The 15,074-nt window shown below is 48.8% G+C and overlaps 2 protein-coding genes across 2 annotated transcripts; one reads left to right on the top strand and one right to left on the bottom strand.

Annotated features, from left to right (window-relative positions):
* Positions 1-84: 84 nt before the first annotated feature.
* Positions 85-2,327, bottom strand: LOC106748072 (beta-lactamase-like protein 2 homolog). The gene is made up of 3 exons (XM_014626270.1): positions 1,876-2,327; positions 544-1,183; positions 85-464 (listed from the first exon to the last, which is right to left on the bottom strand). Exons 1-3 carry the CDS (start codon positions 2,001-2,003, stop codon positions 339-341), a joined length of 894 nt encoding a protein of 297 aa, XP_014481756.1. The 5' UTR covers positions 2,004-2,327; the 3' UTR covers positions 85-338.
* Positions 2,328-8,663: 6,336 nt separating this feature from the next.
* LOC106748125 (transcription factor Sp5-like) lies at positions 8,664-13,888 on the top strand. The gene is made up of 3 exons (XM_014626367.1): positions 8,664-9,320; positions 10,132-10,329; positions 11,072-13,888. The coding sequence occupies exons 1-3, from the start codon at positions 8,790-8,792 to the stop codon at positions 11,960-11,962; spliced, it is 1,620 nt and encodes a 539-aa protein (XP_014481853.1). The 5' UTR covers positions 8,664-8,789; the 3' UTR covers positions 11,963-13,888.
* Positions 13,889-15,074: the final 1,186 nt, after the last annotated feature.

Here is a 15,074-nt window from a genome sequence, read left to right as displayed (position 1 = left end):
AATACCTTAATATAAGGCGCTTGTTCTTTTTCTTTCGCAGCAGTCACTTCGATTATGCCGAAAAGAGGAAAGTTGCGTCTCGTATTAATTTAACAGTTATTTATTGATCGTTCCTCGGACGCCAAAAGGAGGTTCTCCCGGAAAGTTTTAGAAGTGCGACCGATCGGCCACGAGTGTCATTTCAGATCCTTCGTACATCCTCATTGACTCGTATCTCGCAAGAAACGGGGACGACTGCAGCGCGAGGGAAGCCTCCGTGTTACTTTCGCTACTATTAATTTTCTTAAATTTCCCATTTCCCCTCTTTCCCCTGGTGAGATCCGGGGAGAGGAGGGGAGTTACAGTTTATTTTGAAGATACCAGTCACCCTCGTCGTTCTGGAAAACTTTCCCCTCTTTCTGCAGCTTGGCAAGGTGGTGCCTCACGGTGTACGCCGCGGCGAACAGCAGATTCTCAGGAGTGTCCTAGGCAAACGTACGTTCCGTTCTCACTTCACGACGAATCGACCGACTGCTATCGGCATACACGGCGTATCAACGTTACCTTGTATATCTGTCTGACGATGTCTGCGTCCGTGACCGGCGCTTCGCCTATTTGATGGTTGAAAATGTTCAAGATCTCCATTTCCCGCTGCTGCCGGTGCTGGATGTAATACCGGATGTGCGGCAGGGGATCGTCCAGGACCGGGCCGTGGCCCGGGTAGATTCTCTTCGGCTGCATCTTCAGGATCTTCTCCAACGACAGCAAATACTGGTGCAGGTCCTCAAAGACGGCGGTGCTCTCGCCGAGGATACAATCGCCGCTGAACAGGACGTTCTCGTCCTGCAGCAGCAGGCAGGCGTGATCGGTCGTGTGCCCAGGTGTGTACTTCACCTGGAGCGAAGCTCCCTCGATCTTCATCACCTGCTCGTCATGGAGGGGCTGCCACTGGATAGACGTCTCGTCCGGGGACTCCCCGTCGTCGTACGGCGCGCGTGGCAGTTTCCACACGGTGGGTCGCTTCCTTTCGGGGAACAGCTTCTTCAGTAGGCTGTATACGGACTCCACGCCGCCGATGTGGTCGTGGTGCCAGTGAGTGATCAGCATGTGCTCGATCGTCGCGTTTTCATCGCGCAGCACGTTGCCCAGCAGCTTCGTGTACGCCTCGCTCGTCTTCGCCTCCCCGGAATCGATCAGGACGCGTCTGTATAATATAAAGTAGTTTTTTATTCATGCATTAGGAATGACAAAATGGGGAGTCACGATAACGTCGAAATGACGAGGAATATCTGGAAAAACTCACCCTTCGGTAATCTTCTCATCGATTCGACGAGAATCGTCATTTTTTTCTTATTCTACTTGGGGAAAGAAAGAGAGAAAGTGATCTATTTACTATACTATCGGGATATCGATCATATTCGTTTTCACTCAGGGCGGAAATGTAAAAATTGAAGTGTTTTCACATTAGAAAATTCACACTTTTGACGAATCCAGGCTGGAGGAAAAGATTCACGATCAACACTCGGATGGTTACAAATCTTCTCTGATGTGAACATGTAAGAGGTACAAATTTTGCGAATTTTCTAATTTGAAACGTATCACTTTTCACATTTCCGCCTTACGAGAAAAGTTACATGATCGATGTGATCTGAAATCTCGCGTCGTTCCCGATGCGTGAATACGTTTCCATGCGCGGGATAGTAAGTTTCCTAACCTCAAAAAGAATATCTCTCTTCAATAATTGAATATCCTCCTACGTCATAGAGGGTGCACTTAAGTTCTCTCTTTTGCGTGGGACAGCGTCGCACGCTTTTGTGAAAATTTGCAATGAAGATCGTGTCGTAACTATTTATGAGGATGAGATCGATTGAACAGCAGAATTAACGTTTCGATCACCTATGTCCTGTGCCTATGAGGTAAGTATTGGTGCCCTGCAGGGTCATCGGTCCAGGATTGCAGCCCAGAATCCGGATTATGTTGTTGGACAGCCTCGCTATCGGCGGCAAATTCGTCAAAGGCAGCATATTTTCTTTTGTTTCAGATTTCACTCGCGGAATGATTGCGAGATATGAGAAAACGAGCACGCGCACTTTGGAATCAGGCCCTATGACTTATGACGCTTTTGGTCACACGAATCGGTTATCTTGAAGCGTCCCCACGACTATGCGCAATGTACGCTTCAAATTTCAGTTTTATCTTTAACATTGACCTAAATAAGATGCTTACAACTACGGAACAATCGAATTGCCGAGAACACTGCTGGAGGAAAAACTAAATCAACATTAAAATCGATATTACTCTCGTCGTTCTTTACGGTCGCGTTACTGCGAAATTATGCATTAATGCTAATGTGTAATAAACTGTTTTTGTTCAGAAATGACGTCAATCGTGTGATGTTCAGAAGTGCGTATCTAATAATACTTTGGAAGCAATTAAAATGACGCTTCAGTAAGTCGGTTCTATAATTTTTAACGAAAGTTCCATTAACGTTAACGTTGTGCAGGTATTTATGTATGGCAGAATGTTGCGTAACGACGCGTAGGTTGATATTATCGTTACGAAGTTGTCGGGCTGCGGTTGGTATCATTTAAATCATATCCCGCTGGTGCTTAATTAATTTTGTTAACGTATCATCGATGGCGCCAGGTAGCGTATTAGCAGGTGTAACGGATTCCTTCTTCTGAAGTAGTTCCGAAGTCACCGCCACGAGCCGCCACCGTCGAGAATCGAGATCGTAGTGCGAGTCGATGTCGAGTCCGGCGTGCTTTTATTTCCAAGTAGTACAACTCAACGGCGGGTACGACTCTTTTTACTTGGTCATGAAAAGTACGCAAATTTCAATAGGCTGTAACTTCGGCAAAAATGATGATAATGAGATGGTTCAGACGGTATTTTACAGCTTAAAGTTTCTCTAGTTTCAGGTATAGTAAAGGCATTACGTTATTATCGCTTTTCGCGGGAAGGTATATCGTGTTTTATGAAAGACGGCAATCGTTCGATCTTTAATCTTATTTTCCAGCCGAGTTTTATATCGAAAATTTATATATATGACAAACACAAAGGATGAATCTTAATTTTTTTTCAAATTTTATTATTTACATATGCGGATACACGAGTAGAAGTGGCAAAGTCATCGCTTCCGAACTGTACAAAGAACATTTCTAAGTTACAACTTAATCAGTTTTATACAGAATCATTCAACAGGCAGTTTCGATATTGTGTGTTTTATTTATTTATTTATTTTTTTAATTTTTCTTCGCAGTATTTTGTCCGGAAAGGCTCATTGAGTGACCTGTGCAATAATATAACAAATCACACGTGAAAGCATAAATTCGACTCGAGAGAAACGGCGCTCCGAGAATGGACGAACGTGCCTCTTTGGATTTTTGTTTCTCGGTTCCTCTCCTCGCGTTATTTCGTCCGATTTTTCAACGGTTTTATCGCGCGCTCAAGTTTGATTATGCTGACCCAGTAACACACCTTATCTGTGGACCATCAATTAGCGCTATCGACGCGACCCTAAGAATCCGGTGGTCCGAGTCGCTTTCCCCGCCGTCGATAATTGCTGTTTATTATACGGCCGAGCACAGGCCGTAAACAAACGTTTTCGCACCTAAAGTGTAACACGCGCCTGATGAATTATTTACCGGTCGCGACACCGCGTGTCAACAAGGCGCGCAGCACGTGCGACCACGGCTTTGTTAATGGAACTATGCGTGATTTTCCGGTTGATGACAATGCGAATCTTAAAGACCCGAGTTTCTAAAGAAGGAGAGTAAGACGCGTTTCTTGAGTCTTTACTAATAGTGGTGACTTGTCTCATGTGAGATACTCAGATATTCAACGTTAGATATCTGAGTTTTACAGCGGAATTGTAAGATACATTTGACGGTGTGTCTGTAACACCACGTGTTATGTAACAGTTGTATAGTTGTATCGGACATTACGACATCGATGTTACTGGATATTTGCCGTTTACTAGGTTACACGTCTTTTACGTCTCAATTGAGATTCGTCTCGAGCGAGATACTCGAATCTCAATTCAGGCCCGGGAGAAAATCTTTTAGATATTATTATATATTTTTATATTCGGGCATATTCTATAGATATAATTATATATGAGGAATGTTCTCGCGGCAAGTCAGATCTGAATATTTCAATTGAATCGCAGTCGTATGCGACGTTATGATTATTTGCAATCGCAATTCAATCCAAAGTCTTCGACTCGAAATTCAAATTTGAGCATTTCGCTGAGAGAAGTTTCAAGCGACGTCTATTAAGACGTGTTTTAAACGTTTTTAAGACCCGTATTAACAATCGTCATTTAAAACTTGCCTCAGGCGAGGCACTCAGACACAAATTTAGAGTTAGACGCGAGTTTTTCAGCCGGATTGCCGGATTGATCAAGGTTTAAATAATAATTATTAATATGAATCAGGTAAAACAGGAAATCTCGATTGCGTCAAAATGACGGGAAAATAACTGCGAAAATCCCCGTTTTTCGTTCAATTCCTCACGATTTCGACGTCGTTTTGACGTCATCGTCATTCCTCGTTTTCTTCTGAATGAAACGTCCTCTACAAGTTCGCGTTATTTGAACGGTTTCTCTTCGTCTGCGCCGGTCGTGGATCGAAGTCGGCAAGGTTGAGAGACGACATCGCGTCGCCACCTTATCCTCTGTCATCGAACGGCGTCGGCTCCCGAAGGTCCATGTGTACAAAACGATAATCCCGTGGCTATCATTGAAGATAACGCGATGGTTGTTCCTTTTCGGCGTCGATCGAACGTCACGATCGATCTCGCGCCGGCTGAGAGAAACGAAAAAGAGAGAGAGAGAGATAGGCCGCTTTTTTTTCAGGATCTGCCGCTCGGAATTCCCGTACGTATGCACGCGAGACTTGCTCGTCGCCTGATATACCCGGCTTCAAAACAAGATCAACGACACTTTTGCGCGTCGGCGTTAACTCGCGAGATAGCGAGCGCGGACGAGGCTGCGATCGCCGATCACGAGCTCGCCGGCTGATTTGCACTCGCGCGCGTGTTGTCTCCACGAGGCGGGACAGACAATGGTGTGCAATAATGACGACAAACGCGTGCCAGAAATGGACGGGCGATGTTCCCCTCCTCGGAAAGGGCGCGGGATCTCAAGCGATCTCAGAGGGCCGCCGCGGGCGAAGAAACGGGACAAAACGAGACACCGGCCGGTCGACAATTCGCGGCCATCCGCGAGAATTTCGATATGACAGCTCTACGACCGGATAACACAGCGTCTTAAATCGGGACATAGGACGTCTCAATTAATTAATTAATCATTATCAATTATTATATTAGTGTTAAAGAGACGTCTCGTGTCGTCGACTTTAGACACACCGTGTTGCCTGGTATGCTTTTAAGGCCTTGGAAAAAAATCGGTCTTCAGTTTCTTTTTGGGAGAACGCGAAAAAATTCTCGCGTAAATTAATTAATGCCGTACGTACATTTTTTTTCTTTATTCGTTGCCCTTATCGTCGTTTTATGTACTTTTTGTTTTTATTATCTATTATCTATTATCTATTATCTATTATACTCTATTATCTATTATACTCTATTATCTATTACTCTATTATCTTATGTAAAAAGAGAAAATTTTTCCCACTCATGCTGTAGGTAAAAAAAATGTTTTTCTACGGATTTGTCCGTTTTCTTTCCGAAAAATGGAAAAAAAAAGTGGCCTCTTTAAGTTACGTATTTAACTTGAACGAGGCGATACATAAAAATTGACACGCGCCGAAGAGCGTAAGTAGCGAAGGACGCGAGCGAGTTGGCCAACCGCATTCGAGAATTATCAAGAACGTAAGAGACTGTCGTGTTGAAATTCCCGAGCGTGATTGATCGATTTGCTTATCGTTCAAGTTTTGCCGCTTGCGTTTTTCTTCACGTGCCATCCTCGCTCGACGCGAGACTTCCGAGCCGTTCGTTCGGCACACGTGGTACACGCGATATCTCGAAAAGTCTTCATAACGTAAACAGCGTTTCCCGGAAGTAATTCGATCTGCTGTATCTCGTGCTCTTGAACACGAGATTGCACGTCGGTCTTGAGCGTTTGTCCGTGTCGCGCTCAGCTTCGGAAATGCGCATCCGGAACGCGCCCAAGGGAATTCCCCTGAGAACCTATCGAAGAACCGCTGTAAGCCCGACGACCCAAATCGAGCAGCCTGCGAGAGGTGGGCGGCTGATATATTTAACACAGTCTTCGATCGAGGAACCGAGTGCTTCCACTTGCGGATTGGACCTTGGACCTTTTCCGCGCGTCACTTAATTGTCGCTTCATAACATTAAAGCGCAACGAGCGAAGAGTGTCGAACGGCATCTCGAGTCTGCGGCTAAGTTTAGCGGATTCTCCAATTTGATCGATCATCGAGATTTCGGAATTTTCTCCCGAGTTGATTCATCCTCACATTTCAGTCCGGATAGACACACTTCGCTGTATTGTCTGCGTCGTGGTTAGCGTAAATATTGGAAAATGCGTCCTCGTACAACGAACATTTTGTCAGTGTGCGGAAGATCATCTGATACTAATCTGAAAATTGCGGCAATGTTGCGGCAACGTTAAGAATAATATTTCTACACTATGATGGTAATATTTAGGAATATTACATTATCAAATAACAGTTTGAAAACACTTGTAAAATATTATATAAAAATGTTTATAAAATCGATATAAAATCAATGTTTCAAAGATCGATTTAACGTTTCTTGCTTGGAATTGTTATTTAAGTTCCGAAGGAGAACGCAATTAATCCGTAATTATCGTAGTGACAGGTAGTCAATATTTTGATAAAAATCATAGTGTAACAAATGAATATTTTTTTTTAAAACAAGCGTATTTCAAACATGTCGTGCTGTTGCAACGGTATCAGAAGGCATGCATTAAATGTTTGCACGCTATATTCAACATTTCTGTCTATTCTGGGATAATTTATCCCTTTATAATGACATACCTCTCTTGATAGAAGATTCAAAGATTTCCTTCATCCATGAAAACACATCGACCGTGTCTACCAGTCTCTCATTAAATATACCCGGCGTAATAATCAACGGCCACGTCGTGTCATTATCTGCGAAGATGGGGAGAATGACGAAGATAACACGGAACGATTTATTATCAGGTTGTCACACACGCATCTCATTGGTTCGGCTGTTTGCTCCTGTTATCTCCCACGAATTGTTGTCACCACTTTTTTTCTTCACCTCGTAAGCAAATCGATAAACAGAAACATCGAAATGCGAAGAAAGGCGTCATCTCACGGCATACCCGCGCTACATCGGTGCATGCCGAAGGCTGCTTTATGTGAAGTAGTGATTTAAATAAAAGAAACATACAAGTATTTTTAACGATTAAGCATAATTAATAATGATATTGTCGCATATTAACGGGATGATTAGTCCGGGAAAGTCAGGTACGAGAAAAATCATGATAAATATTCAACAATATTTAGAAGAATATTTCCCATAAGCAAGAAAAACGCGATTTCAGTGAATTAAAACCATTTCAATGATTTACGAAGGATATTTATTACTCTTTTAATTATTTACGAAGAATATTCTTCGTAAATACTTTTGAATATTTATCATAATCTTATACCCGACTTTTCTGAATGTCTGAATATTAACAAAATATTTAATATCTACACCTTTTAAATATTTTGTAGATATTGTACGCGGTACAGGAAAGAACAGACCGACCTTATTAATTATTTCATCGTCAAAGTGCTCGTGTACCACTACTCTATTCGGATACTTTACGTGCGGCAGCTTTTAACGTGCACTAATTCGGTGTAGTGCGTGTGAGGGAATTCGCAGTAATACCGTGGCGTCGCACCTGGCGCACCTGATCGTTGGCGCGCCACGAAACGACCACGAACGTCGTCTCCGTAATCCGTTGTTTTTCTTTATTGCAGGCACACATTTGCAGACGGCCGCCTTCGCGATGCGTCATTTCGTCGCGACGCGACGACATGAATCTTCGACGTGTCAAGTGCTTCTACAACATCTTGCCGATTCGGGGGCTCGCGCCGCGGGCTCGTTCGGATGCCCGACACGCACACCGGATGCGGGTGTGTCACGGTGTAGGAGTCACAGGGAATAAAGCGAGAACAAAAGAGAGAGGGAGAGGAGAAGCAGAGAAAGAGAGAGATCGTGCAGGCTCGAGAATTCGTAGAATACCTTGAAATTACAATCGCCGATCGCCGGGTTGAACCTCGCGCGCAATGTTGTGATAACAATTCTACGGGAATATTAATAGATCTCCGGCGCGCACGAAGTCGCGTTCTCTCGCTTTCACGGAGACGTCGCGAAACTCTCTGCTGATAGCGGAGGAGCGTAAAAATCAAGCGCTGCACGATTTTTACGGATTAACACCGCAAGTGGGGGAGAGAGAAACAAGGAAGAAAACGGAGAAAAGGAGAGAGATACTATTCGGGAGAATCGCGGACGGCACAAATACGCGGTGGGAATAACGCAACATTGGCGAAAACAGCGAAGTTTAGAACAAGGGTCATTGCGTCTGCATAAAATAAGAAGCGGAGTAAAGGATCGAGCGAGAGAAGGAACGAGAGATCCGAGTTTGTATCGCGAAGAAGACGAAGAGAGCCACGCGCATAAAGTTAGACGAGGCCGTTCACGGTTGCGAATGAACGCACGCGGCAAGAGTGAGCGAGAGAGAGAGAGACCGACCGGCGGCGCGCGTACGCGCGACAGAGCGCGAGCGGGACGCACATTCGCGGCGGATAGAGAGAGAGAGAGAGAGAGTACGGGAGGCGTGGAGTTGCATGACGCTCGGGACGCGCCGTGACGCCATGACGTATCGACCGCGTTCGCCACGCGCGCTGACGTCACGATCACGGCCCGAGTCAGACCGGGAGCACGTGAACAGCACGCCCGCGATCACGCGGCGCCGGCCTGATCGGCCGGCGCGGATTGGCCGGCGGCCGGCGAGCCCCTCGCCGCGATTGGCCGCGCTCGCGGCCGCGGTGCGATCACGCATACACGCAGCGGCACGGATCGGCGCGTCCCAAGGCAGCGGCGACCCGAGAAAGCTTCATTGCGCTGCGAGACGCCGCCACGTACGAACCACCGGCCGCTCCTGCCGAGCGCGTAAGCTCGGCCGCTATCGTGTGTGTGCTCGTGCACTATTTTCCCTTTTTTTTCTTTATCTCGTTCCTCTCCCTCCGTTCGAGCGGTGCCTCGAGACCTTTCTTTTCTCTCTCTCTGTCCTGCCTGCCCGGTGCCGTCGGTCCTGCGCGAATATGGACGCGAACCAGGCGCCTCTTTCGCCGCCGGCCTCGCCCCAGCTGAAGCACGTAAGTGGCAGCGAGTTAAATCTACCGCCACATCGCGGCTCGGCGCCCGCGAAACTCGAACTCTCTCGCGCGTCTCGGGGCTCTGTTACGGGGGGTCCTTTTGTTCGCTGGGCTTCCTTCTCGTCCATCGTGTTGTCGGCCGCGGTTGCTCTTCTCGTACTCGGTGCTCGGGAAATTGTATTCAACTCCCCTCCCCCCTCGTACGATATTCCTCGGACTTTGAATGACTGATTTGAATGTTAAGGAAATGTTGAGAAAACTATCGGTGGTTTTGATATCTTGTTCTGGGGGGGGTTACTCGTCTGTCTCGGTAACGTCTCTTTTTCGAGATAAAACTTCTCGGAACTGAGACTCGCGTCTTGATCCAACGGAAAAGTGAGCTCGTATCTCGGCGATAGTGAAAGCGACCGTCTCTGCGTTTTTCTCTCTCGGATGCGAGGAACGAAAAAAATTTCGACACGCCGAACCAAGACGCGAGGAATGAGAAGTAAGGTCTGGGTTTGAGTAAACAAGTGAAAAAGTCAAGCGGGAATGATCAGCAACACGGACGGTACGAACAAGGCTACCGATTCGTCGTACCATTTGATCTTCTCAATGTAGGGAATATATTCAAATATTTCTTATAAGAGTATAAATCCAAGATTTCGCATATATTTTACCTTTCAGTCGCGCCCGCCTTGAAATCACATCCCTCAGCTGTTAACTTATTCCGCGTCGGCGATACGGCCATTTTTATTTCTCATTCCTTCGGCGTTCGAGCGCGCCAAAAGGATACGTTTCTTACCTCCTCACGTCTCTCTTTGTCCCGCAGATGGAACCGCTGCAATTGTCGTTCAGCGTCGCTGCTTTACTGGGGGAGAAGCTTCCGGGCCAATTGGAGAAGACCGGGCGAAAGGACGAGGAGGATCCTGCGCATCCTGTCTTGCCGCCCACTCCTCAGCCCTCGGACACCGAGGAGGACGAGCCGCCGCGAAAGCGGCAATGCGTCGAGCAGTGCGAGCTGGCGAAGGTAAACAGCGGATGGCCTTATCGACAGACGGACTTTGCTTGCAAACACTCCTCTCTTTCTCCGTTCTCCCTTCGATTTCTCCTTTCGATTTAATCGGCTGGAACGTCGCGCGAGCCCAGACCCGAGTTGTTGCGATACGACCCCGTTCGAGCGCGCCATTTCCCTCACTACGCCGTTTATCCTTCGAGTAGGCGTATCTCGCGATGATATAACTTTCCGATAAAGTCCGGGAGGCCGATGTATTCGCCTTTCGCAGGTAGATGGCTCGCGATGTGCCCGAAAACCGGACGGAACCGTACCTCCAGCAGCTCCGGCGTCTCGGGCCTTTCGATGAGTTTCAATGAATCTTCGCGCGCGTTCAGCGGAGAAAACCGGGCCGGGACGGTTGATTTCGCAACTGTTGGAACTTTTCCGAGCCGAGATCGAATGATTCTTTTCGATCTAGAAGGAACAATTATAGCTCGAGGCTTAAAGCCCAAGTCTTACGGCTCGAGTTATCATTGCGGACACCGCTCTCAACGATCGTTGCCCTTGATTGGCGCATTCTCCTGAGTGTATCAAGAATAAAAAGAGAAACGGCCCAGTCCCAGTGATAATCACTTCTTCCTCCGCCGAGCGCGCGGCCTTTCTCTCGTTCCCGGGTCCTCCGATCTCGCTCGACTCCTGCGCCAGGCGCGCACTCGACGTCCCAATATTTATATCCAAGCTCTCGACTGAACGGGTCCACCTGTTCCCATTTCAGCTGCTGCTAGACGGCACGCCGCCGCCGAGCCCGGAGCCAGCCCGGGTCTCGGTGATAATGCGCGCCAATCGGGACGGCACTTGCAGTCCCGCGAATTTAACGGGGAGCCCGGCGATCGCCGGGTCAGCGCCACGTGAGCAGCAGCAGCGGGCCGTCGCGCGACAGCGAGCCAGTAGTCCGCGGGCGAGCGCGCGACCGGACGCTCCGCTGGTGGAGAACGTGCTGCGCAGCCTGAAGTTCAAGATGAGCCTGCGTAAGGAGGAGATCATCGTCAACAGCAAGAACACCGACCGTGAGAGCAGCGGTCCGCAACAATTACCCAGATTGCAACCCCTGGCGCCGAAGCCGGCGCCCATCGTGGTGGCCAGCCTGCTGGGCTCATCCTTGGTCCTGCCCCGGGCGCCCCTCCTGCTCGTGGCGAACGCCGCGCCGGCGACCCCGGTCGCGCAGATCGCGAGCCCGGTCGAGGCGCGTCGGCGCGTCTACGAGTGCGGGCATCCGGGCTGCGGCAAGAACTACTTCAAGTCGTCCCACCTGAAGGCGCACACGCGCACCCACACCGGCGAGCGGCCGTTCCCGTGCCCGTACGGGGACTGCAACCGCCGGTTCTCCCGCAGCGACGAGCTCTCGAGGCACAAGCGCACCCACACCGGCGAGAAGAAGTTCGCCTGCGCGGTCTGCCAGAGGCGCTTCATGAGGAGCGACCATCTGGCGAAGCACGTGAAGCGCCACGCCAGGGACAAGTCGGCCTCCTCCACCTCTCCCCCCGGCCGGATCCCAGCCTCGCAGGTGGCCGCGACGCCCTTGAGGGTGAGCCTGCTGCCGGTGCTGGCGCCGCGGCTGACGGCGCGGCCGGTCCACCAGCTGTTGCCGCCGCAGTTGGCGGCTTGAAAGCAACCGGACCGCGACCGCCAGGTCGCCTGAAAGCTGCACTTCGTGGTCCCCGCGCGTCTGCGTTGGTTCCCGTCCCCAGCGCGCGGAGACGAGGATGGCGAGCCTCCATATTTCGATACTCGAGCCGCTCCCGGGCGGGGGAGGTCGGGGGAGCGTCGACCGAGCGCGCCCCGCTGGAAGCACGTGCCGGCGGAAACTCGATCTCGACCCGCATCATCTGCTCGGACGGAAGGGTGACGAATGAAGGGCATCGAGATTTGAAGTATGAGGAGGGGGGAGGAGATAGGACGTAAATCAGCTGACGTATGTGAGCACGGTGGGAAGGACGTGGATATGCGAAGCTAAGCAGGTCTAGAGACCGAGGAGAGAGGGGGTGGGGGCAGAGGGCGTACTTAAGGAGACGTAGCAAAAAACACGAGACGGCGATAAGTCACCGCACGCGAGGACTCGTCACCGTCCGGCCGAACCGAGTACCTAAGTGTGTCTGTGATCCGTGACGTGTGAAGGCTAGTGTACAGTTGAGTTTTTGAGAGGGCGATCACGAGAGTCGCTCGCGTGTATTCGGCGACGCGGCCGACGCTCCTCAGGTCGAGGAGCCACCACGACGGACGTCGTCGTCCGTGTTGGAAACGACGACGTCCCATTCAGATCAGACGCGAGAGAAGAACTTTGGACACTCGAGTCGCTCTCGACGAGCCAGCTGCTCTCTCTCGGTGAACAGAGGCCTCAGCTCGGGTGGAGCAGAAAGTCACGATAACGTCGAAGTAACGGTGAAAATGGCGAGAAAGCGCGATCGGATCGTGATCGAAAGGTGACGGCGCAGACGGCAGCCTGAAACCGAGACACGAGACGTCCTTGAGACGTATCTCAATGGTCTTGTGTACCAGTTCGAGTTTTTCCGCCGTACGAGAAGTCACAGTCATTTTCTCACGTCATCGTGATTTTTCTGTTCCACTTCGCGCAGGAAAACGCGAGCGCTAATCGAGCGCGTTGACCGAGAGACAGAGGGAGGGAGGGAGAGGGGAGGAGGAATAATATTTATTTATGAGGAAGCGAGATGTGTGATTATGATTTATGTACATAGCAGTTATGTAGCGGCTTCTAAGATTACAGAGATCGCCGATGGCTAGTTTAAACATGTTGATCGTAGACAGAACGCAGGGCCGGATCCAACGGCGAGGTCGGAGAAGCTTCCCCCTCGGGAGGGGGACGATTTTGTTGCTAGTTTTTGTTGTCTTCGAGAGTCGCACGATTCTCACGGCGTTTTCTCCGGGGCCTCGCGACGTGTTGTTTTCTTCTTCCAGAGTTTATCCGATATTTCTCGTGTCCGCGCGCACGAGGCCTCTCGTAATCGTCGCGGTGCGCCCGGGAAACGTCCATATCGTATCACGGCCGGTTGAAGGAATTTCGCCCGGTGTCACAAGACTTCACTGTACATATGTATCGTTAAACTGTGTAAAGATTTTTCTACGGTCAAATAAATAATTGTATACTTTCGTAAGAATCGTTCGTCGATCCAGCTGCCGTTGCGTCTCTTCCCTCTCGTCCCCCTTGCCGCTTCCGCGACCTCTTGTTAACTCGTGAAACGTTACATAAATAAGAAAGAGATTTCTTCGGATTTATGTAACATTCGACTTTTTATTGAAACAAGCTTGTCTTTTGAAACGGAGCGAGCGGGCAAATGTTCGACTCAGCGAACAGGATTGTTCGGTTTCTCAAACAGTAAGTATCTTCACATCAGATGATATATTTTTCTGGTACTTTTACTCCAACGTTGCTGTGGTTGTCGGTAAATCGGTTGAAAAAAGTAACGCCACGTTAGAAAGATGTTAAGGAAATTATAAATATTAAGGAGCTTCTTTTTGTTCCAGTGGAACAATACTTAATGTGTAACGAAATAAATTTCTTCCCATTGAAAAGCAATTATTTCTCGTAACTAATGTTTTTCTTTCTATCAACCAACATAGTTCAGCGATATTTTTCTTCAAACGCAAAATGATATTTGATGTTGAATTATCGTTTATTATTGTTTATATTAAACAACATTTTTTCTGTGCAATTTCCATTGCTTCAAGTAGCAACGAGCGCGGGACGTGCCCGGACAGCGGCAAATATGTCGTATATAAACATTTAAGAGGCATCTAAGAAAGGTCTGAAATCAAACATAAGCGAAGTAATTCAAGTGGCGCAAACTGCGTATCGCCGGTGCTTCGACGCATATAAGCGTTTTCTTGAAGAATCGCCCGCGGGCGGAGCAAAGTATCGGGATTTCAAGAAAAGGACCGCGTGTTTTCCGCTCCGGAACTTCCTCCTTCCTTTCAGGGGGAAGGAGCGAGGATCTTCTCGTGCAGCCGGAGCGGGTTGAGGAGACGCGGATTAAATTCCGTGAGGAAGGTCGCGGCGCGAGATGGTCAGCGCGATAACGAGAGGGGAAACCGAACGAGGCCACGCGAATGCCCCGAAGATACTCTCGAGGCACACGCGACCGTCAGCCTCGGAGCATGCGCCGCACGAGTCGCATTCGTCGGTGATGACATCGGCGTGTCTAACAACGCATCGAGTCGATCTCGCGTCGCTCACGCACACGTGGCTTCACGTGACATCGGCCTCTACGATAAGAAGACGCGATCGGCGCGCGAAAAGTCGTCGGAGTTGTCGTGGAACGAAAACTCGCTGGACTCGAGGAAAAGAAAATGCCCGAAATGCTACCCCTATTGAGAAAGAAAGAAACCCGGTGGGAAGCGAGGAACGTGAAGTCGAAATATTAATTTCATGCGGATTTGAGAAAGATTTTGACATAATATTTTATAGATGTTTTTACATTGTTACTTGATGAGGGAATATTTTCAAATATTCGAGAGTCGTAGTGTGGAGATATTATTGTTAACGTTTGCGTCGAAAGTAAAAAGGAAAAGCGGAACGCGATATTGTTGCGATTGTAACTCAGGAGATCGTTGTTGCTAGAAAGTCGCCGATCGGACTTTGCGCTCGCGAGGTCGCTGACATCGATAAAATTTGTCTGGCAGCCCCAGGTGAAAATATTATTAGCGACGAGACGGCGATCTCCGTTTCTATCCGTGCTATCGTGGGTGACAGTCGCAAACACTCG

Source organism: Dinoponera quadriceps, unplaced genomic scaffold, assembly GCF_001313825.1.
Source record: "Dinoponera quadriceps isolate SergipeBrazil2010 unplaced genomic scaffold, ASM131382v1 scaffold2420, whole genome shotgun sequence".
In the NCBI taxonomy this organism is placed as follows: Eukaryota; Metazoa; Arthropoda; class Insecta; order Hymenoptera; family Formicidae; genus Dinoponera; species Dinoponera quadriceps.
Note: the sequence above shows the minus strand (reverse complement) of the source record. Positions and strands in the feature narration are given on the sequence as shown.